The sequence below is a fragment of the Myxocyprinus asiaticus genome, chromosome 3, assembly GCF_019703515.2.
Source record: "Myxocyprinus asiaticus isolate MX2 ecotype Aquarium Trade chromosome 3, UBuf_Myxa_2, whole genome shotgun sequence".
NCBI classification, from domain to species: Eukaryota; Metazoa; Chordata; class Actinopteri; order Cypriniformes; family Catostomidae; genus Myxocyprinus; species Myxocyprinus asiaticus.
This window is the reverse complement of record NC_059346.1, coordinates 23125988-23149985: the sequence shown is the minus strand read 5'-3', so window position 1 is coordinate 23149985 and position 23998 is coordinate 23125988. Positions and strand designations below refer to the sequence as shown.

At 48.6% G+C, this 23998-nt stretch overlaps 1 protein-coding gene across 1 annotated transcript in view; it reads left to right on the top strand.

Annotated features, from left to right (window-relative positions):
• Positions 1–23998, top strand: part of LOC127424076 (whirlin-like) — a 116404-nt gene that overhangs the window by 63727 nt on the left and 28679 nt on the right. The window contains exons 4-5 of the mRNA XM_051668859.1: positions 21385–21593; positions 23433–23469. Of these exons, the coding sequence (XP_051524819.1) occupies positions 21385–21593; positions 23433–23469 (246 nt within the window). The remainder of the gene's footprint in view (positions 1–21384; positions 21594–23432; positions 23470–23998) is intronic.

Below are 23998 nucleotides of genomic sequence, written 5' to 3'. Positions count from 1 at the left end.
GGCATTTCTTATAATTTGGCAAAACACAGGATACTGAGACAACAACAACATTGCGAGTGTCTTGTAGAATGTATTCTGGATCAGTAGAATGGTGGTGATGTGAGAGATAACCCATTCGGGCAGGTGTCTGCTGTGTACCTACTCTAAAATAACAAGGATCACTCGTCCAAAGGCGAATTTGATTTTGGACAGGGATAACAGATGGTTCAACAGATGAGTGAAAGAGACCATCTAGGTAAAACTAAATCAGCCTGTAGACACACAACTTGTAAAAATGGCATTTTTACATCTTTAACCTGGCAATTTGTCCTAATTCACACAGGAAACACTGTTTACACCTACAGACAGGGATGGACTGGGAATAAAAAACAGCCAGAGACCTATGCTGGCCTATTGCCTGCTGTATTATCTATTCTACTCTATATATATTGATTTTCACTGTAATTTTGATATGTTTTAATTTGCCATTTTATGTTACAAAGGCAGCTCAAATTAATTGAACAATAATACAAAAAATTGTAACTAAATGTAAATTTAATGTTAAATGGTTAGGTGGTTAAGAGCAGTTCTATATGTCATTTATGCCATGATCCACAGCTTTGGTTTAAATGGGCGGCCGTGATGTTGTTGTAACTTTTTTCCATTAAATCATTGTATGTTTACTTTATATCTAAATTTGGTTCCCTATCTGTCACTCACTCGACGTTGTGTCGATGTAGTGACACTAGGGGTCACTCTTGGTAGCCCCAAACAGCTCTGATTTTGAAAAAAGGCCAATGGGAATTGGCGTGTGGAATTTGCATGCCACGCCCCCGGACATACGGGTATAAAAGGAGCTGTCTCACAAACACTCATTCAGATTTTCTCTTCAGAGCCGAGCGGTTGTGTTCAGTGAGCTGAATTCCTCCACTGCCTGTACTCACCTCAATCTGCTGGATTTACGGCGCATTTCAGCGGCTTCTCCCCTCTGCACCCGTGGAGTGCAGAGAACGCCTCTGGGTGCTTCGGCAAACTAAAAGAGTGTATTCTCCTAAAAGAATATATTTTCTTCTCCTAAAAGAGTGGCACTTACGGGAACGTCTTTTTAAAGATGCCTTTCCGTTTTTGTATTACTCCTGGTTGCGGTCGTTACCTCTCTGCTTCTGACAGACACGATTGCTGTCTTACGTGTCTGGGTGCTGCCCACGCGGAGACATCGTTCATGGATGGGTCATGTCCTCATTGCGAGAACATGACTATGGCAACGTTGCGGTCGCGGCTTTCCCTCGTAAGAGGAAAGCCACTTCAGTGGCTCCCCACCTCGGTCCTTCTACCTACGTGTATGAGGCCACGTCGGTTAGCACTGGGGGCGATTTGGGGACATCAGTGGGAACACCTCCGCCGGGTAAACCCTCACAGACCTCCCATTTCTCAGCACGCTCGCTTGCCCCGATCGGGCTCTCGGATGAGACCGCCGGCTCGTCTCAGGGCGAGTTCGACCACTTATTCAGAGCTCGGGAAGACGATGAGCTCTCGATCGCAGTATCGGAGAGCAGGCTCATTCAGTCTGATGTGGAGGCTTCGGCTGGGCTTCCTCCTTCGGGTATGGTCACCCAGTCTCAGGCTGACGTGGAGCTGACGGACATGCTTGCCTGGGTGGCCACGAGCGTCGGAACCCTCCACTCTCCCCTGAACCCTCGCGGCTCGATGATTGGTTCCAGGGCCCAGAGCACCGCTCACGGCCACGCCCCGCCCCGGTCCCTTTCTTCCTGGAGGTGCATGAGGAGCTGACAAGATCGTGGAGGGCACTTTTTACTACCCGATCCCGGTATTTCAGCTCTTCCACTCTCACTACTCTCGATGGTGGGGCGGCCAGGGGGTATTCGGTGATTCCCCAGGTGGATAAGGCGCTCGCAGTGCACTTTTGCTCGCAGAGCGCCGCCACCTGGCGCGGTCGCCCAAAGCTCCCATCCAGGGCCTGTAGGTTTATGTCATCTCTGGCGACTAAGGCCTACGGTGCCGCTGGACAAGCTGCCTCTGCCCTGCATGCCATGGCTCTCCTGCAGGTACACCAAGCCAAGGCGCTAAAAGAACTGCACGAGGGTAGTTCTGACCCAGGACTGATGCAGGAACTGCGCTTGGTGACCGACCTCACTCTCCGGGCGACGAAGGTCACGGTGCGGTCTCTCGGGCAGGCAATGTCCACCCTGGTGGACCAGGAGTACCACCTTTGGCGCAACCTGGTCGAGATGAGGGAGGCTGACAAGGCACGGTTCCTTGATGCCCCCATTTCCCAGGTTGGCCTGTTCGGTGACACCGTCGAGGACTTTGCCCAGCAGTTCTCATCGGTGAAACAGCAGACGGAGGCTATCCAACATATTCTGCCCCGGCACGGTTCAAGACCCCGCACCCTGTCTGCTCGTCGCCAAGGGGCATCCTCCTGCAGCAACAGCACCGGCTCTGCCGCAGCCCGCCCCCATGGCCCGGCCCCGGCGTGGAGCCCACCGCAGGAAGCAGACACCACCTGTCTCCTCCCCTTTGGCCTGTCTTTGTCTCCTCACGTCTTCATGAAGGTTGCAGAGGCAGCCTAAGGGAAGTGAGCATCCACTATCTTGAAGACTGGCTAATCCTAGCTCACTCTCGGGATGTGTTGTGTGTGCACAGGGACCTGGTGCTCATGCACCTCAGCCGGCTGGGGCTTCGGGTCAACTGGAAAAAGAGCAAGCTCTCCCCGGTTCAGAGCATCTCTTTTCTCGGTTTGGAGTTGGACTCAGTCTTGATGACGGCGCGCCTCACGAACGAGCACGCACAGTCAGTGCTGAACTGTCTGAAGGCATTCAGATGGAAAACGGCGGTCCCACTGAAACTTTTTCAGAGGCTCCTGGGGCATATGGCATCCTCAGCGGTGGCCACACCACTCGGGTTGATGTATAGGAGACCGCTTCAGCACTGGCTTCAGACTCGAGTCCCAAGATGGGCATGGCACTGCGGGACACATCGCGTGGTCGTCACACCAATCTGTCGCCGCTTCTTCAGCCTTTGGACCGACCTAGCGTTTCTACGGGCAGGGGTTCCCCGAGAGCAGGTCTCCAGGCGCGTCGTGGTTACGACAAACGCTTCCAAGATGGGCTGGGGTGCCGTATGCAACGGGAACGCAGCCGCCGGCTCTTGGACTGGCCCGCAACTACGTTGGCACATCAACTGCCTCGAGTTGTTGGCAGTACTGCTCGCCCTGCGGAGGCTCCGGCCGTTGATCCAGGGCAAGCATGTGTTGGTCCGGATGGACAACATGGCGAAGGTAGCATACATCAACCGCCAAGGTGGCCTACGCTCCTGTTGCATGTCACAACTCGCCCACCGTCTCCTCCTCTGGAGTCAGCAGCGCCTCAAGTCGCTGCGAGCCACTCACATCCCGGGTGACCTCAACACTGCAGTGGACGCGCTGTCACGACAGGTTACGCTCAGGGGAGAGTGGAGACTCCACCCCCAGGTGGTCCAGCTGATTTGGAGTCGATTCGGTCAAGCGCAGGTAGACCTGTTTGCTTCCCGGGAATCCTCCCATTGCTCGCTATGGTACGCCCTGACCGAGGCACCCCTCGGTATAGACACGCTGGCACACAGCTGGCCCCCGGGACTATGCAAATATGCATATATCCCAGTAAGCCTACTTGCACAGACCCTGTGCAAGGGTAGGTGCTCCACATGCATTTTTCCCCATAGGTGACCCCATTTGATATACAGTATCTTCCGCTAATTCGTTTCCCTGACTGTAAACTGCGTCTTCCTTGGGCAGAGGTTCCTCTGCCCACGATCACCGTATTTGTAGAGCTCCTCCCCCCTCGGGTAGGACCTACCATGGGACTTCTCCACATGACATACTTCCAACAAGACTCGGTAAGACCATGTGACGTAATTCCACACCATGTGACGTGGTCTCCGCTGTGTCTTCCCCTTGGGAGTGACACCTTCCCCCCCCGACATAGACACTTGTGGCCCCAAGTCGGTAAACAAATTCCACTCTTTTTGGGGAGAAAAAAGAGGAAAAGAGGCCACTGCTGGGTTAGCCTGTCCCTCTTTTTTGGGCAGTCAACTTGTCCCCGAAGGGACCGTTCGACGCTCATAAGAGCGTTGGGGGAGGTTACGTGATGGCCTGGTGGTCCTTTTATACCCATATGTCCGGGAGAGTGGCATGCAAATTCCACTCACCAATTCCCATTGGCTGCCTTTTTTCAAAAGCAGAGGTGTTTGGGGCTCCCAAGAGTGACCCCTAGTGTCACTACATCAACAAAATGTCTCGTTCCCTCCATCAGGGAACGGAGGTTACGAAAGTAACCAGGACGTTTTCGACAGCCAGAAGTAGATCAGCCTATTGCTCCCTATAGCAAATCTACAGTATCCCTGCCTTCAGAGGGTCAACTGTCACAGCCATTTGCTTCTTATGATGTTATTGTGATTACACATACTTTGATAATTTGCTTATGACAGAGAATCTCCACCACCCAAAAACTGATGAAACCACTTGTGGTAAGATACTGTATATTCAAGACGGAGCAATCAGATGTCCTACATTTAGGTTTGCAACCCTAAAATGACTGTCAAAATGATGATTTAAACAACTTTACAGCTAAAATAATACATGAGTTTTAACATAAGAATTAATGTAATATTATAAAATTCTAAGCTTTACATTTCAGCCTTTAAACCCTCTAAAATTTGGCCCCATTCATGTCCATTTTAAGTACCTCACTGTAACCTTGATTTTTCCTTTTTTTAAAGAAAAGGAAGGATGATTTGAAATTATTTTTTGTGGTAATCAGCATTATGCCACAAATGCTATTGATTGTATTGAACATGGAATATTCCTTTAATTAACAAAACTGTAGAGATTGATGCTAAAGTAATGGGACCAAAGCTCCGACATATGCTTCTAATGTTTCCAAGAGATCCATCTTGCAGGCAGTAAGAAATTGTAATAAGAGAACATTTGGGTTTTTGACTACTATAAAGCTTATGAAAAGCCAAAGTCAAAAATCACTTCTCTGCTTGTATTTTGACTAACTTCAGAAAAAAATGTGCTATGCTATAGTTGCTCTTGCGTAATCTAGACATAGAAAAGCTATTTAATTCACTTATGTATTCACTTTGCTTATTAATACCCCATGCTATGAATGCCACTCAGAAATGTTGAACTCTACACTGCAATTTTCCCAGCAGGAACTGGGAGAAGGTCTCACTTTCTTTTAATTGCATAATGCAATTATCGACCCCAATAATTATGAGTCTTTCCTGGAGATGCATTTGAACCCTGCTCTATTACAGGAACACATAAATCTCCCACTGGGCTCAACAGTGCGTTATGTTGGGCGCACAACTGTTGACATACTGCTGTAATGGAGTGTGGTGGTTGCAATGAGGAGATGAAAGATTGATTGCTTTTTGGAAGAGGCTTTTCTTTTTTCCCTCACTGTAATTGTTTGGGTTTCAGTGACAGGTTGCTGCTTCATTTGGTCCTCTCATCAGTGGACTGGAGGTCCCACTAGATACTGAGCCCCTTTAAACCTCAGTCTCCTTATTTATATGTCTAGACCACTGAAAAACTCCCTTTCTCACAGCCACTAAAAGCAGAACTACCTAAGGCCAGAGATTAAAGACTTGTAGACACACTCACCTTTAATGAAGCACTTGAATGACGTTTAAAGAGTGGTGACAATCAGAGATAAATGTGTTTTTCTCTTTTAATCAAAGGGTTTATTGGCCAAGTTATTTTGCAATTATGAGGAATTGTGGGTGTTGCATTGACCTATATTACCATACACTGATGTACAATACTGTGTGAATAATAAACAATATACTGTATGATACAACATAATGCAATATACTGTACAAAATGATGCAATACAATATGGCACAACATACAAACCACATACAGTAAGTGTCTAGAGTGGAGTACAATTTAAATGAAAACATACAGTATATTGCAATTTAAATAATTTTTAATAAATAAAATATACTTTTGTAATAGCTCTTGGGTGAACAAGGGAGCACAATAAAATTAATTAAGATTAACTATATTACATAGGCAGATTTGAATAGAAAGGTTGAACTGTATTCTTATTATAAGAGTATTTTTCATGAATGTCAAATTGGGTCAAGTTTTCACATGTGGCTTAAATATTGTAATTTCATGCAGTTGATTAATTGCAATTTCACTTAGCCAAAATAGTAGTTTCATATTTTGGTATGTAACTTTTTATATTTTGGCAGTTTCATTAATTATTTTTTGCATCCTAATTAAATGCATAAATGTTTGCTAAATTGTCATGAAATAGATTTTATTTGACCTTTTAATGGAAGGTTCCCATTGTGACAACTTATCACAACTTATTACTTATCACGCAAGTTCCCATTGTGTTACAGCATACCCCCATATTGGGGCATGTTATCACAAAAGGCTAGTGTTGTATCTTTGTGTCTATAATTGACAATAAAAGGCAATAATTGTGGAAATTTTCCAAATCTTTTTTTGTAGCCAAAATTTTAAAGGAATATCCTGGGTTTAATACAAGTTAAGCTCAACTGACAGCATTTGTGGCATAATGTTGATTAAAACAAAAAATAATTTCGACTCACCCATCCTTTTCTTTAAAGAATGCACAAATCAAGGTTACAGTGAGGCACTTACAATGGAAGTGAATGTGTGTGTCAATTTTTGGAGGATTTAAAGACAGAAATGTGCAGCTTATAATTTTATAAAAGTACTAACTGTACATTAACGCATGTATTATTTGAGCTATAAAGTTGTTAAAATCGTCATTTTTACAGTCATTTTAGGCTTTAAGGATTTGTAAACATTATATCATCATGGCAGCGGAGTTGTAAAATTGGCTATAACTTTACACAGAAAAGGTTAATGAGTGATTTTGTCACAGTAAAATCATGTTAACATGTATATTGTTTATGTCTAGTGGCTATCATTTTACAATAGTGAGTATTTTAACATTTACAGATTGGCCCCATTAACTTCCATTATAAGTGCCTCTCTGGAAACCAGATTTTTGCTTTTTTTTTTTTTAAGAAAAAGTGGGGCAAGTCAAAATTATTTTTTGTTGTAATCAATATTATGCTAGAAATGCTGTCGATTGAGCTTAACTTGTATTGAACCAGGAATATTCCTTTAATGTATGTTCCTATACAGACATTTTTCTTTAAAAATAAACCTAACATTTTAGAAGATACAGTATATGAGATATACAGTACATTCAATAGCTTCACTAGTTATTGAAGGATGTCCAAATGCAAACGTGGAATCTAGAACAGACTACACCTTTTTATACTAGACTATTAAACCAGTCTATTACTAATACAGTGCAGTACAAAGCAGTCTGCCTCAGTGTAAACCACCTTTTCATGGAACATGTGGCTCTATAGATACTGCAAAGTGCTGGATCCTCCTAACAGCTCTTTTTGCAGATAGGGTTTATGGCAAAACTCCTGACTTTTGAACTCATCTTATAATTCTTCTCCTCTGAACCATATTTCCCTTCAAGCAGCCATCCCCACCCTCTCCCAAAAGCCTTTCCTCTGTCTGCCTAACGAAGAGCCATGCAGATGAAACTTCAGCAGTGCTGGATGTAGAACTGACTGATGGCTTGGCATCTGTCCCATTTGCGTAGCTAAACACAAGGCGCAATTAAGGTCTGTTCCCCTCAGAGATGAGCGGGGCTCATCTGGATCTGTGGCGGACGTCCATCAGACACATTTATCTGTCCCTTGCCGCTGGCAGTGTCCGGTGCAACTGTAGCCGACAGATGGATGTGCGAGGTTTTTATAAGGGAAGAGGGGGGTTGGGGGCTAGCCTTTATGCAATTTAACATCTTTATCTAGGTCTTTTATAGTTGTTTAATTTAGTCCCACCTGGAGACCACAAAGAAGACAGCCAAAGGCATCTAAGGATGAAATAGACCTACATAACGGTCTGGGCAGAAGCCTCGCAAGAACTAAAATGGGTCATGCTTTTATTTTAGCATATTTAAAATGCTATTGTTCCTTAGGTGTTTTAGCTTTGATTTGGGGTAGGTCAAAGCTCTAATAAGAAGTACAGTACAAGTAACATGTGAAAATCCCTTTTGCTATAGAGGCACTTACTATGCGGCATAATGGCCATGCACACACTGCAGATAACTACAGTTGTCACTCATTTTTTGACTGCTGCTGTATATCATGTTCTGTAAACACAGAGTTAGCTAATTTACAGAAATGACAACTGCATATTTCAACTAACTCCCGAAATATTCCGATAATGACAACTGCATTACATCTGCGTGTTCAGCATCATACTGAATAACTAGTTGTTAATGCAGTGACGCCACTCTCTTTAGGACTCTCTCCTTTTGATGTTGATGTTTAAAAGCAAACAGTAGAAAGGTGCCAAAACATTGCTATGGTTATGAGTATGTCAACCCTTGCAATCTCGTGAAAATTACGTGTCTGTGGTGAGATTTTTGCACAATGTTATTACGTGGTTCATTACACATATTGCGGCAGTTCCGACATAAAATATCCACTGTGTGGCACTAAAAATGAGTTAAATATTCTCCCAAACTGATGAAGTTTTGAAGGTTAATGCTCTATCGAGTTTTAAGTCAACAAAAACTTACCTACCTAAAAGTAATTTTGTTGTGCTTCCGTGACACTTTTGGCTAATTTGTCAACTGATGTGCCATTCAGGACTTGTTTTCCAGGCTTTTGCATTGCAAGTGCAACGTTCTGTTAGTTAAGCTACTGTGCAATTTGTTCACACAAAAACAAGTTTTGATGTGTTGATGTCATTAAATAGCGTATTGTGAGGAACAGGGTGAAAAGTATGTGTTAATGAACCTGTAATCTGCCGTTTTATTTGTTATTTGTGTGAAAGTGAATAAAAGCAATTGTTTTTGTGCCTATAGTGTTTATTTCACCAGGAAACTGTCATGATACATACTACAACGATCCACGTAAAATCCTTTTGCAAAAATGTAGGTACAGTAACATGATTCTATGAGACCAGGTTGCATTTTTGAGAGTGACTGCTGCATTCTGTACTCACAGAGAACGTCATGGTTACTGGTGTAACCTCCGTTCCCTGATGGAGGGAACGAGATGTTGGTGTCGATGTAGTGACACTAGGGGTCACTCTTGGGAGCCCGAGACACCCCTGGTCTTTGATAAAAGGCCAATGAAAATTGGCGAGTGGTATTTGCATGCCACTCCCCCGAACATACGGGTATAAAAGGAGCTGGTATGCAACCACTCATTCAGGTTTTACGCTGAGGAGCCGATATAAGGTCCGGCCATTTCAGCGGGTAGTTCAGCGTTGTGGCAGGAGGGACCAACGTCTCGTTCCCTCCATCAGGGAACGGAGGTTACACCAGTAACCATGACGTTCCCTATCTGTCACTCACTCGACGTTGGTGTCGATGTAGTGACACTAGGGGTCCCTATACAAAACGCCACAAGGCTGAACTGTGTTACGTGAACTGGCGGTGTGTGGTGGGCAGACTTGCTGTGTGCCTCATAGCCAGCGCACCAGGTCGACACGTAACCTCCCCCAACACAGTTATGAGTGTCGAACAGCCCTACTTGGGGACAAGTCGACTACCCAAAGATAGAGACGGGCTTAACCCAGTCGTGGCCTCTTTTCCCCTTCTCTTTTTCCACTCCCTAAAAAAGAAGGGGGATTATCCAACTGGGCCGCCAGGTCTAGTCGGGGGGTGTCCCTCCCAAGGGGAGGACACCGCAGAGACCACACCTCGCCCCAAGAGGGGGGGATATTTAAGTGGAAGAATACATCACATGGTCTTTCCAACCATGTGGAGAGCCTTCATGGTAGATCCTGCCCAATGGGGGAGGAGGTACTACAACATGGAGACTGGGGCAGAGGGGCTCTGCCCAAGGAAGACGCCGTTTGCCAGCAGGGAAACGAGCTAGCGGAAAATATAGATCGCATGGGGTTAGCCTTACAGGGAACCGCCACATGCGGAGCACCTACCCCAGCACCGGGCTCTTAGATAGCACGTGTACTGGGCCGGCAGTGAGTTTCTCCGAAGACTCGACTGCCACAGGGCTCGGAGGAAATCAACCAGGGAACAACTTCTGTGAACACTACTGGGAATTAACAGCGCACGTCTTCAGCTCAAAAGGAGGTGGGAGGCGCTATGTGCAAGCGATACACCCGGCCGGCTATCCCGGGCTTATCCGCTTGTGTTGCGTGCCACTACCTGGGACGAAACCGGTTCCACCCGGAGGTTGTAGAACCTTGCAAAGGTGTTGGGTGTTGCCCAGCCCGCTGCTCTACAAATGTCTGTTAGAGAGGCACCTCTGGCCAGAGCCCAAGAAGCCGCTACACCCCTGGTAGAATGGGCCCGTAGCCCTACCGGGGGCGGCATGTCTTGGGCGAGATATGCCATAGATATGGCATCAACGAGCCAGTGGGCGATCCTCTGCTTGGAGACAGCGCTTCCTTTCCGCTGTGCACCGAAGCAGACAAAGAGCTGCTCAGAGAGTCTAAAGCTCTGCGTGCGATCCAAATAGATGCGCAAAGCATGCACCGGACACAGCAACGCCAGGGCTGGGTCTGCCTCCTCCTGGGGCAGCGCTTGCAGGTTCACCACCTGGTCCCTAAAAGGAGTGGTGGGAACCTTGGGCACATAGCCCGGTCGGGGTCTCAGGATCACGTGAGAATAACCCGGACCGAACTCTAGGCACATTTCGCTGATAGAGAACGCTTGCAGGTCACCTACCCTCTTGATGGAAGTGAGCGCAGTCAGGAGGGCAGTCTTCAGGGAGAGTGCCTTCAGCTCTACTGACTGCAAAGGCTCAAAGGGGGCTCTCTGTAGGCCCTGAAGAACTACGGAGAGGTCCCATGAGGGAACGAAGAGCGGTCTGGAGGGATTCAGCCTCCTAGCGCCTCTTAGGAACCTGATGATCAGATCGTGCTTCCCTAAGGACTTACCCTCAACTGCGTCGTGGTGTGCTGCTATGGCAGCAACGTACACCTTCAAGGTGGAAGGGGACAGCCTCCCTTCCAACCTCTCCTGCAGGAAGGAAAGCACTGATCCGACTGCGCATCTCTGGGGGTCTTCGTGTCGAGAAGAACACCACTTAGCGAACAGAGACCACTTCAAGGCATACAGGCGCCTCGTAGAGGGGGCCCTAGCCTGAGTGATCGTGTCTACCACCGCGGGTGGTAGGCCACCTAGGTCTTCCGCGTCCCGTCCAGGGGCCAGACATGGAGATTCCAGAGGTCTGGGCGCAGGTGCCAGAGGGTGCCCCGTCCCTGAGAAAGAAGGTCCTTCCTCAGGGGAATTTGCCAGGGGGGAGCTGTCGCGAGGAGCGTGAGGTCCGAGAACCATGTCTGGGTGGGCCAGTAGGGTGCTACCAGGATGACCTGCTCCTCGTCCTCCCTGACTTTGCACAGTGTCTGTGCAAGTAGGCTCACTGGGGGAAATGCGTATTTGCGAATGCCAGGGGGCCAGCTGTGTGCCAATGCGTCTATGCCGAGAGGAGCCTCGGTGAGGGCGTACCAGAGCGGGCAGTGGGAGGATTCTTGAGCCCGACCGAATCGACTCCAAATCAGCTGGACCACCTGGGGGTGGAGTCTCCACTCTCCCCTGCGGGGAACCTGCCGTGACAGCGCGTCCGCTGTAACGTTGAGGTTGCCCGGGATATGAGTGGCTCGCAGCGACTTGAGGTGCTGCTGACTCCGGAGGAGGAGACGGCGGGCGAGTTGTGACATACAGCGGGAGCGCAGACCGCCTTGGCGGTTGACATATGCTACCGCTGCCGTGCTGTCTGTCCGAACTAGCACGTGCTTGCCCTGGATCAACGGCAGGAACCTCCGCAGGGCGAGCAGAATTGCCAGTAACTCGAGGCAGTTGATGTGCCAACGCAGCCGCGGACCCGTCCAGAGGCCGGTGGCTGCGTGCCCGTTGCAAACAGCGCCCCAGCCCGTCTTGGAGGCGTCTGTCGTGACCACGATGCGCCTGGAGACCAGTTCTAGAGGAACATCTGCTCGTAGAAACGAGAGGTCGGTCCAAGGGCTGAAAAGACGGTGACAGACCGGTGTAATGGCCACGCGGTGTGTCCCGTGGCGCCATGCCCGTCTCGGGACTAGAGTCTGGAGCCAGTGCTGAAGCGGCCTCATATGCATCAACCCGAGCGGGGTGGCCACCGCCGAGGATGCCATATGCCCCAGGAGCCTCTGAAAAAGTTTCAGTGGAACCGCTGTTTTCTGTTTGAACGCCTTCAAACAGGCCAGCACCGACTGGGCGCGCTCGTTCGTAAGACACGCCGTCAGAGAGACTGAGTCCAACTCCAAACCGAGAAAAGAGATGCTCTGAACCGGGAGGAGCTTGCTCTTTTCCCAGTTGACCCGAAGCCCTAGTCGGCTGAGGTGCGAGAGCACCAGGTACCTGTGTGCGCATAACACGTCTCGAGAGTGAGCTAAGATTAGCCAGTCGTCGAGATAATTGAGAATGCGAATGCCTACCTCCCTTAACGGGGCAAGGGCAGCCTCTGCGATCTTCGTAAAGACGCGAGGAGACAGGGACAGGCCGAAAGGGAGGACTTTGTACTGATACGCCCGACCCTCGAACGCAAACCGCAGGAAGGGTCTGTGTCGAGGAAGGATCGAGACGTGAAAGTACGCGTCCTTCAGGTCTACCGCCGCGAACCAATCCTGATGCCGGACGCTCGCTAAAATTTGTCTTTGCGTCAGCATCTTGAACGGGAGTCTGTGTAAAGCCCGGTTCAGTACTCGCAGGTCCAAGATTGGCCGCAACCCACCGCCTTTCTTCGGTACGATGAAGTAGGGGCTGTAAAACCCTTTCTTCACCTCGGCTGGAGGGACAGGTTCTATCGCGCCCTTTCGTAGGAGGGTAGCGATTTCCGTGCGCAGAGTAACAGCGTTTTCGCCCTTGACGAAGGTGAAGTGAGTACCGCTGAACCTGGGCGGGCGCCTGGCGAACTGAATCACGTAGCCGAGTCGGACGGTCTGGATCAACCACCGCGACGGATTGGGAAGTGCAAGCCATGCGTCCAAATTCCGTGCGAGGGGAACCAAGGGGACAACGTCGTCGGACGTACCGGCAGGTGGGGCCTCGCGGCGGGGCGGAGCGCGAGGTGCCACAGCACGTCGTGGCCGTGCTGAGTCTAGGGACATCGAAGCACTTACCTGGCTCCTTGTGACCACCCCCGGAACAGCCTGGGACGGGGGAGGAAGAGGCCTGTCCTCGCGACCCGTGGAGGCTGTCACATCGGGGGTGGATTTGTGCCACAGCTGGGTGCTCAGGGGCGAAAAGGGCACCGCTGGAGCGCCAATCCTGCAAGATAAAGCCCGTGGACGGTAGTCGTGGTGACGACCGTACACAGCGGGTATGTGACCCAGGGAGGAAGGAAGCCGCTCTTTTGTTGAACTGTTGGGTACCGCAGCCACTTGGGCGTACGGCGAAATCAAACGAAAAGGCAACAAAAGATTTTCCACCCGGCCCTCCACCGGGGGATGGAGTGGTCTTTCTACCAGCTCTAGGTGAGTGGGTTCCCTCATCCCTGGGTTGTCCGTCTCAGGGGCGCCTCGAAGACCTCCGTGGGTTCTTCGGTGCCGGCTGAGAGACGGGTGGCGTCGGCTTCCTGCGGTGGGCTCCACGCCGGGGCCGGGCCGGAGGGGCGGGCTGCGGCGGAGCCAGTGCAGTCACCGCAGGGGGACGCCCTTGGCGACGAGCAGACGGGGTGCGGGGTCTTGAGCCGCGCCGGGGCAGGATGTGCCGGATTGCCTCCGTCTGCTGCTTTACCGTCGAGAACTGCTGGGCAAAGTCCTCAACGGTGTCGCCAAATAGGCCCGCCTTGGAAATGGGGGCAGCAATGAACCGTGTCTTGTCGGCCTCGCCCATCTCGACCAGGTTGAGCCACAGGTGGCGCTCCTGGACCACTAGTGTGGCCATCGTCTGCCCAAGAGACCGCGCTGTGACCTTCGTCGCCGAGCGCAGTTCCTGCATCAAATCTGGGGCGGAACTACCCTCGTGCAGTTCTTTCAGTGCCTTGGCTTGGTGGACCTGCAGGAGAGCCATGGCGTGCAGGGCAGAGGCGGCTTGTCCAGCAGCGCTGTAGGCCTTGGCCGTCAGGGATGACTTGAGCCTACAGGGCTTGGAGGGGAGCTTAGGGCGTCCACGCCAGGTGGCGGCGCTCTGCGGGCATAAGTGCACTGCGAGCGCCTTATCCACCGGGGGAATCGCCGTATAGCCCCTGGCCGCCCCGCCATCGAGGGTAGTGAGAGCGGGGGAACTGCGGAGTCGGGTTCGGGCAGTAAAAGGTGCCTCCCATGACTTCGTCAGCTCCTCATGCACCTCCGGGAAGAATGGCACTGGAGCGGGGCGCGGCCGGTCTGAGCGCCGCGGCGAGCCCAGAAACCAATCATCAAGCCGCGAGGGTTCAGGGGAGAGTGGAGGGTTCCACTCTAGCCCGACGCTCGCGGCCGCCCGGGAAAGCATGTCCGTCATTTCGGCGTCGGCCTGTAACTGGGCGACCGTCCCCGAAGGGGGAAGCCCAGCTGAGGCTTCTGCGTCCGACTGGACAAGCCCGCTCTCCGACGCTGCGCTCGAAAGCTCATCATCTTCGCGGGCCTCGAACGAGAAGCCAGACTCGCCGTGCGACAAGCCGGCGAACTCATCCGGAAGCCCGATTGGGGCAGACGAGCGTGCTGGGGAATGGGAGGTCCGCGGGGGGATACCCGGCGGAGGCGATCCCATTGAGGTCCCCAAATCGCCCCCAGCGCCAGCCGCGCTGACCTCAAACCCGTAGGTAGGAGGACCAAGGCGGGGAGCCGCTGGGGTGGCTTGCTTTCTTACAAAAGCAAGCCGCGACCGCAACGTTGCCATGGTCATGTTCTCGCAGTGAGAACATGAGCCATTCATAAACGCTGCCTCCGTGTGGGTCGCGCCCAGACACGAAAGACAGCGATCATGACCATCCGAAGTTGAGAGAAATCGACCGCAACCAGGAATAACACACGAACGGAAAGGCATCTTTAAAAAGACGCGTCTTTAAAAGACGTTCCGTGTGTGCGCTCTTTTAGAGAAATATATACTCTTTTAGAGGGGAAAAATGCTCTTTCAGAAAATATACTCTCTAGTTTTTCTGCCGAAGCGCCCAGGGGCGTTCTCTGCAGTGCACCAGTGCAGAGGAGGGAGAAGCCGCTGAAATGCGCCGTCAGATCCAGCAGAGGTGAATGAACAGTGCTATTCAGCTCGATGAGCATGACCGTTCGGCTCCGAAGAGAAAATCTGAATGAGTGGTTGCATACCAGCTCCTTTTATACCCGTATGTTCGGGGGAGTGGCATGCAAATACCACTCGCCAATTTTCATTGGCCTTTTATCAAAGACCAGAGGTGTCTCGGGCTCCCAAGAGTGACCCCTAGTGTCACTACATCGACACCAACGTCGAGTGAGTGACAGATAGGGAACTATAATTTAGGGTATCACAACCACATTTAAATGCATTTGTTATCCCAAAACTTAGCAGTGTGTACGTGGCCAATGGTTAATGGAGCAGGATTATGCTAGCTTTCTCTTTCTGGTCCAAATTTTACTTGCAAATCTGTTTATTTATTTTTTTAATGACACTCTTGTCATGTTAACCATCTAGCTACATTACGATAATGCAAATATAAACAGGAATGTTCCATTGTGTTACTCTAACATTATTGCACCTTCAGCTGTTTAAGAATATGACATATGTTTTTGAGCATGTATGCACTGTATGTTTAATGTTACTGCTGACTGTCCCCCGAGGATTAATAAAGTGTCTACTTATGTGGAACAAAATAGGGCTTTTAGAGGAGAGTGGGAAGGAGGGATGGAGCAGTTGCCAAAGTGGAGGAGAAAGTGGAGTAATGGTGCAGAGTGTGGAGGAGTAGTCAGGAAAGAATAGGGGAATGCAGAGCATGGCAGAGCATTGGACATTGTGATGAAGGGGGAGAGAGAGCTTGGTAGAAGAATGCCAGTGGTTTCCCTTCTGTGAGTAAATGAATGATCCTTGAGTTCCTGCAGCTTATAAATCAGCCCCACCCACCCTCTCTCTCTCTTTCTCTCTCTCTCACTATCCCTCTCTCTGTTCTCTTTGCACCGGGCTCCAGTAAGTTATGATGTGCTACGTCTGCTGACTCCACTGCATGAAGAACATTTTCACAGACAAAACAGACACACATCGATAACTAATCTCTCTTTATTATTTCTGCTTTGCTTAGGAGAACAAAGGAAGGCAAGGTTTTAACTCTAGACTTTTCTTTCACTCTCTCACTTTCATATCACAGGGCTCTTCCAGCCTTCATTTAGAACTTGTCTTGCCCAGACAAAAGTTGGCAGGGTATTTATTTTATAGGCTTCATGAAAAAAGTAATACGTCTGGGTTCTGGGTGAGTTTTAATTCTTCTCAGCCTCAAAACACACAAAATAAACAGTGAAACAATAATCTACAGAACAAATGCAATAAACCCTGCAATGACTGCTGTTTTTTCCTTGAATGGAAGACATTAGCATGTTGCTAAGCCAACGGCACGATACTCTAATAAGTGTATAAAAACATAGCACACATAAATATTGAATTTTTCCAATTACACTGAACTAGAGTAATAAACATTTATCAACATTTCTCTCACCTTGTTCACCATCTTGGAGCAAGGCCCTTGACCCTATCTGCTCAAGGGGTGCCATATCATGGCTGACCCTGCGCTCTGACCCCAGCTTAGCTTGGAATATGTGTAGAAAACGGTCGCCCAGTCTCACGCCGACGCGGAAATGATGGACATGCTTTCCCGGGCGGCCGCGAGCGTCGGGCTAGAGTGGAACCCTCCACTCTCCCCTGAAACCTCGCGGCTCGACGATCGGTTCCTGGGCACGGGGCGCTGCCCACGGCCACACCCCACCCCCGATCCTTTCTTCCTGGAAGTGCATGAGGAGCTGACAAGATCGTGGGAGGCACCTTTTACTGCCTGGTCCCAATCTTTCAGCTCCCCCGCTCTCGCTAACCTCGATGGCGGAGTGGCCAGGTGGTATTCGGTGATCCCCCAGGTGGATAAGGCGCTTGCGGTGCACTTGTGTCCACAGAGCGCCGCCACCTGGCGTGGACGCCCGAAGCTCCCGTCCAGGGCCTGTAGGTTTACGTCGTCCCTGATGGCTAGAGCCTGCGGTGCCGCTGGACAAGCCGCCTCCGCCCTGCACGCCATGGCTCTCCTGCAAGTACACCAAGCCAAGGCGCTAAAAGAACTGCACGAGGGTAGTTCTGACCCGGGATTGATGCAGGAACTGCGCTCGGTGACCGAACTCGCTCTCCAGGCGACAAAGGTCACGGTGCGGTCTCTCGGGCAGGCGATGTCCACCCTGGTGGTCCAGGAGCACCACCTTTGACTCAACTTGGTCGAGATGGGAGAGGCGGACAAGGCACGGTTCCTTGACGCCCCCATTTCCTAGGTTGGCCTGTTTGGCGATGCCGTCGAGGACTTTGCCCAGCAGTTCTCGGCGGTGAAGAAGCAAACGGTGGTTTTACAACAAATCCTGCCCCGTCGCGGCTTAAGACCCCGCACCCTCTCTGTTCGTCGCCAAGGGCGTCCTGCTGCAGCAACAACACCGGCGTGGAGCCCTCCGTAAGAAGCAGACGCCACCCGTCTCGCGCCCGGCCACTAAGAACCTGAGGAAGGCTTCGAAGCGCCCCTGAGACGGGTGACCCAGGAGCGAGGAGACACACTTCTCTGGGGCTGGTCAACAGACCACTCCATCCCCCGGTGGAAGGCCAGGAGGAGAATCTTTTGTCGACGCATGCCCAGGAGGCTGCGGCACCCAAAAGCCTGACAAAAGAATGGTTCCCTTGTCTCCTGGGTCACATATCCGGTGCGCATGGCCGTCGTCATGACCACTGTCCACCATCCCATTTTGGCAGGTATGGCACTCCAGCGGCGGACCCCCCACCCCTGTGCGCCCAGCTGTGGCACAAACGCCCACACGGGACTGGTTCCAGTGGACTATGGGGACGAGATTCCTCCTCCTCCCTCTTCGGCCAATCTTATGGTGGGTGGCAGAAGCCAGGTAAGTGCTTCGATGTCCCTGGACTCAGCACAGCCATGGGGCTCGAGTCCCCTCGACGTGGCACCTCGAGCTCCGCCCCGCTGCAAGGCCCCACCCGCCGGTACATCCGACGTGATCATTCCCTTGGTCCCCCTCACCCGGAGTTTGGGCGCATGGCTCGCTACCTTACGTGCGGAGATCACTGCCCTTCTGCGCAAGGGTGTGATAGAGCCTGTCCCTCCAGCCGAGATGAAAACAGGTTTCTACAGCCCTTACTTCATCGTACTGAAGAAAGGCGGTGGGTTGCGACCAATCCTGGACCTGCGAGTACTGAACTGGGCTTTGCACAGTCTCCCGTTCAAGAAGCAAAAATGCATTCTAGTGAGCATCCGGCATCAAGATTGGTTTGCGGTTGTAGACCTGAAGGATGTGTACTTTCACGCCTCGGTCTTACCTCGACACAGACCCTTCCTGTGGTTTGCCTTCGAAGGCCAGGCGTACCAGTACAAGGTCCTCCCCTTCGGCCTGTCCCTGTCCCCTTGCGTCTTCACGAAGGTCACAGAGGCTGCCCTTGCCCCGCTAAGGGAAGTGGGCGTCCGCATCCTCAACTATCTCGACGACTGGCTAATACTAGCTCACTCTTGAGAGTTGCAGTGTGCACACAGGGACCTCGTACTCCAGTACTCCAGTATTGCAAGCGCTGCCCCAGGAGGAGGCAGACCCAGCCTTGGTGTTGCTGTGTCCAGTGCGAGCTTTACGCATCTATTTGGATCGCATGCAAAGCCTTTGAAGCTCCGAGCAGCTCTTTGTTTGCTTTGGTGGACAGCGGAAAGGAAGCGCTGTCTCCAAACAGACGATGGCATACCAGGCTCAGGACATGCGGGGTTACGAGCCCACTCCACCAGGATGTGGTCTCCGTGGTGTCTTCCCCTTGGGAGGGACACCCCCCATGCAGACACTTATGGCTCCCAGTAGGTTAACAAATTCCACTCTTTTTGGGGAGAAAAGAGAGGGAAAAGAGGCCTCGGCTGAGCTAGCCTGTCCCTGTAGTTGGGCAGTCGACTTGTTCCTGATGGACCGTTCGACGCCCATAAGAGCGTTGGGGGAGGTTACGTGATGGCCTGGTGCGCTGGCTACGAGGCACACAGCAGTCTGCCCGTCACACACCGCCAGTTCACGTAAACACAGTTCAGCTAGTTGTGGCGTTTTGTATAGGGAACCCTAGTGTCACTACATCGACACAACGTTGAGTGAGTGACAGATAGGGAACGTCCTGGTTATTTTCGTAACCTCCGTTCCCTGATGGAGGGAACGAGACATTGTGTCCCTCTTGCCACAAAGCTGAACTACCCGCTGAAATGGCCGGGACCTGGTCTCGGCTCCTCAGCACAAAACCTGAATGAGTGGTTGCATACCAGCTCCTTTTATACCCCTATGTCTGGGGGAGTGGCATGCAAATTCCACTCGCCAATTCTCATTGGCCTTTTTTCAAAAAAGCAGAGTTGTTTGGGGCTCCCAAGAGTGACCCCTAGTGTCACTACATTGACACAATGTCTCGTTCCCTCCATCAGGGAATGGAGGTTACGAAAGTAACCAGGACGTAAATATGCTAAAATATGTGCTTATAAGAATAAAAAAAAATTGTTGCTATATTTGGCAAAGATTGCAAAGTTCATGGCATTGTGTCATCATAAAACAGTTTTGCAAAAAATTTTAATGTTCTGGCTCATGACTGTAAGTTTTCAAATTCCTCGAGCACATGTAAATTACTCTTTGTTTTAAGGGTTATATATCTAAATATTTGGGACTGACCAGATAAATGTTGATAATAACAGCTAATATTGTGTGTTAAAACAGCTGCTATAACAGAAGACATAAAAAACAAAATAATAATACAGCCTCATTCATTCACAAGCTTCGAGGAAGTTAGCTGTAGTTTATATACTGTATATGCCTCTGGTTTATTGTCTCCAGCCTAAAGCTGCTATGGAACAACATTAACCTGCCCGAGCATAAACAGTCTACCTGGGTCAGATGAAGCTTCGGGTTGGGGCTGCAGCCACCCAAACCCTGAGGAGGTTTTTTACTGCTTCTTCATCCTTTTTCTCATCTGACAAATTGTGTGGTGTTTGTTTTTTAGCACAAACTGTCTGATATACATTTCAAATCACCCTGTTTCTCCAATACATTTGGCTTTCAGTCTCTCACTCAAATATGCAAGAGTGATGCATGCCACAGTGCATACTAGTATGCTACTCTTACTAGTTCGGCCTTATCTACATATTGCAGAAACAGTAAGAGTAGTATGATTGTATGCTATTGTAAGCACAGCCAACTTTCTACTCATATTAAAGTGGGGGAGGGGCAATGCCACAGCTCCTAGCAACCATAGGGGAAATATTAGATGCATGGTACGATGATGAAGGAGAAAGTGTTCGGGCTAGAGAAAAATTATTCGGGGCTATAGGCTCGAAAGCCCAGGGCTATCTAGGCCTCTGTAGCGCACCTATGATGCCTTAAAATGCCACCTCTGTAGGCAACTTACTATGTTTTGGAACAGAGCACATATACTGCAGCCTTTATATAAGTGAGATTTAACAGTTTGTTGCAAAAAAATAAGTTTGAATTGAATGTGGAGTCTGTAATCTGGATGGTTTAGAGCAGGGAAGCCATCAAGAGTTATGAATCTAGAGTTAAAACAATAATGTTGTGGTCATCAACTGCAGTACCTCCATGCTGAACTGCACACAGAAAGTTTTTATGAGCTATTTTCATTGCATTGATTTACAGCACATCACTGATATTCTGTTTTGGCCAAGTAGTTTTAATGAAAACAGATTGGTCTCTTTTGTCTGTGGCTTGTAACCAGATCATTTCTGGTGAATGCAATATCTGCACTCCCTCTCTTTTTATCTTTTTCTTTATTTTCTACTCCCTCCCTCCTCAGTCTGTTACTGAGGGAATTTGGCAATGAGACAGATAATTCTCATAACAGAGTCTACAACGTTCTGAATCTGCAACGTTTTACAACAATGGTCATTCTGGTGATGCAGATTTAAACTGTTCGTATACAGATCATGATTTTTGTTTGCTGGAAGGATGGCTTGTTTATCACTACAAAATGTTGCATAATTGAAATCTCTATCTGAGTTCAGCTCTTTCTAACACGTTCCTGTGGTGCGTGGGCTATGTGCCATTGTGCCAGGCATCATTGTGTTTTTCATTTTCTCTTATTTAGTATTCTCAGGTCTCTGAGGTCTCTCTCTCTCTCTCTCTCTCTCTCTCTCTCTCTCTCTCTCTCTCTCTCTTTGTAGGTAGGGGATCAGATACTGGATGTCAATGGCCATAGTTTCCGAAGTATTCCTCATGACGAGGCTGTGCAAATCTTAAAGAATTCCCGCAACATGTTGATGACCATAAAGGATGTGGGGCGGCTGCCTCATGCACGCACTGTGGTGGATGAGACCAAGTGGATCCCTAGCTCACAGATTGCTGAGAGCTCAGCCAATAGCAACGCCCATAGGTGAGGCTTAATTAGTGTTCTTTATTCAGAGACTCATAGAAGAACATTGCATTGCTTCAAGGATGCTCTTTCAGAGTTCAGGAGACTAAATAGAGTTGTCACTTTTGATTAATTTAAGTATCAACTTTGTCTCTCATTTTTGTCCTAAAATGCTTCAGAACCATTCTGAAAAGACCAGCTTAGACTAAAATGAATTTCCATGTTGTTCCAAGCTGGTCTAGCTGGTGGACCAGCATAGCATTGAAAACTTAGCTGGTGAAGCTGGTTTACTAGCAAGATCTTTCTGGTGAGGCAGGTTAAACAAGGATTTCTTGCTGGTTAAAAAGCCTTTTAGGGACACCAGCATCCCAGTCTGGGGACCAGTGACCAAAACACAACATTTGCTGGTAACAAGGTAAAATACTGGCCTTTCAGCAAGGGAGAAACAAAAATAAACACAAAAGAGATTTCTGTTGAAATACAGTATGACTAAAGAGCTTTAAAATTAATGTGGGTAGCATATCTCAAATAATTTGGACTTGTAAGAATTTTAATAGAAATGTTTTATTCATATTAAAATCTCTGGTTTTATTGGAAGACATTGGTATCTTGGCAAATCTGACAAAACACTTTGTGACATTGTAGAGATCACTTCTGAAACTCTATAGAAAACATTGGAGATTACTAGTTTTTTTTTCTTCTTTACTACCATTTAATCTCATTAATGTCTAGGAGAAAAGGTTGAGTTAAAGTGCTCTCCATTGTGATTTTTCTTTCCTGTGGGCTGAAACCTTTGATTTACTTTGGTTTGATTTTCTTTATTCTGCCACTTTCACATTCTCTTTCTGTTAGAAATTTAATGAACCACTCTAGTGATTTCTACTTGCCTGGTGGAAAAAAGGTGTGATTGCATATTTGGAGGTGAAACAATGGTCAATGGGACTATTTCTCACTGCATGCTGAAATCTGAGAGTCCTTTAAGAGTCATTCTGTACAATATGTCACTTTTAAATAAAATATATTGAGCTAACACCATTTAATGATCATTTACCTGTTGTAATCTGGGCAATTAAGTGGAAATGAATTAATTTTATTCCATTAATGTAATAGCCCCACTTTATGTTATATTTCAGCATTCCTCTGAATTTCGGTCGTGGTCTCATTCCTTTCACTAAATGACATTACACTCAGGTCAGTGAGTCCAGTCATACAGATGGTGGATTTGAAAGAGGTTCTCTAAAAATAGCATTGAGATGATTTTAAAGCTAGATGTAAACGCTATTGTTAGATGGCTTGCCATAAGCAAGGATGGTTGAAATGTATTTATGACATGGTAGTGGGATGACAGTAGTGGGATGACTCACAGCAGGGGTCTTGTCTCTCTTTCTCATACAATGGCCCAAATGGAAATGGGCTTATTGGGATCTCTGGAGGATGTGCTCATTTCTATAGTGCTCCCCTTGAAAATACGGCAAGGTGCCTTTTTGTTCCACACTTCATTAGTCCTGTCATCCAAAACCTGAAGCAAACTGCATTCTGATTACTGTCCAGGTAATTTTTCTCTGCGTACTTAAAGGGATAGTCCATCCAAAAATGAAAATTCTGTTATCATTTACTCATCCTCAATTTGTTTTGAACCCATATGGCTTTCTTTCCTCCATAGAACTCTAAAGGACTTGTTAGGCAGAATGAAAGCCTCAGTCACCATTCACTTTATTGTACAGAAAAAAGATGCAATGAAAGTGAATGGTGACAGAGGATGTCATTTTGCCTAATGTCTTTTGTTAGCTATAATCTCTCAACAAAATGTCCTTTCTCTCTCTCTCTCTCTCTCTCTCTCTCTCTCTCTCTTTCTCACAGTGGTCTGTCTGCTGATGTTGGAGCAAGTTCAGGAAAGGTAAGGGACAAAATGCACAATCATTTACATGTACAAACATTTTTGAACTTTCACCTGTTTGTATTTCATTAGAGCAGGGGTCGGCAACATTTTTGACATGGAGTGCCATTTTTTATTTTCCTGGTCAATGGCTGGTCAATGTTGCAAAATTTCCAGGTTTAATTTATATTTTGAATAGACTCAGATTTTTGAACCCCACCATGTGGGTTTATGTTTTCTCTTTTAATCGTTTAATGTAATTTTGAGTGTGACAATGGTTTAAGGAGGGTGTTCCTGTATGGTGGGTTGGAAATCTCAAGGATTAATAGTGATGATTTTCTTATTGCATTACGTGTTGTTCTGAAAGCAAAAATTAACAGAAAGTGAAGTGCTACTTGCACGCGCTGCACGAGTCTGTTGGGTATACTGCAGTCTCGTCACATGTTAACTTTTTGTTTAGCCTCCCATTCAGCTCATAAAAACATGCTGCGGGATCATGAGGTTGGATTACATCAAGATGTAGATTGGAATGCAGGTGTGGAATTTATAT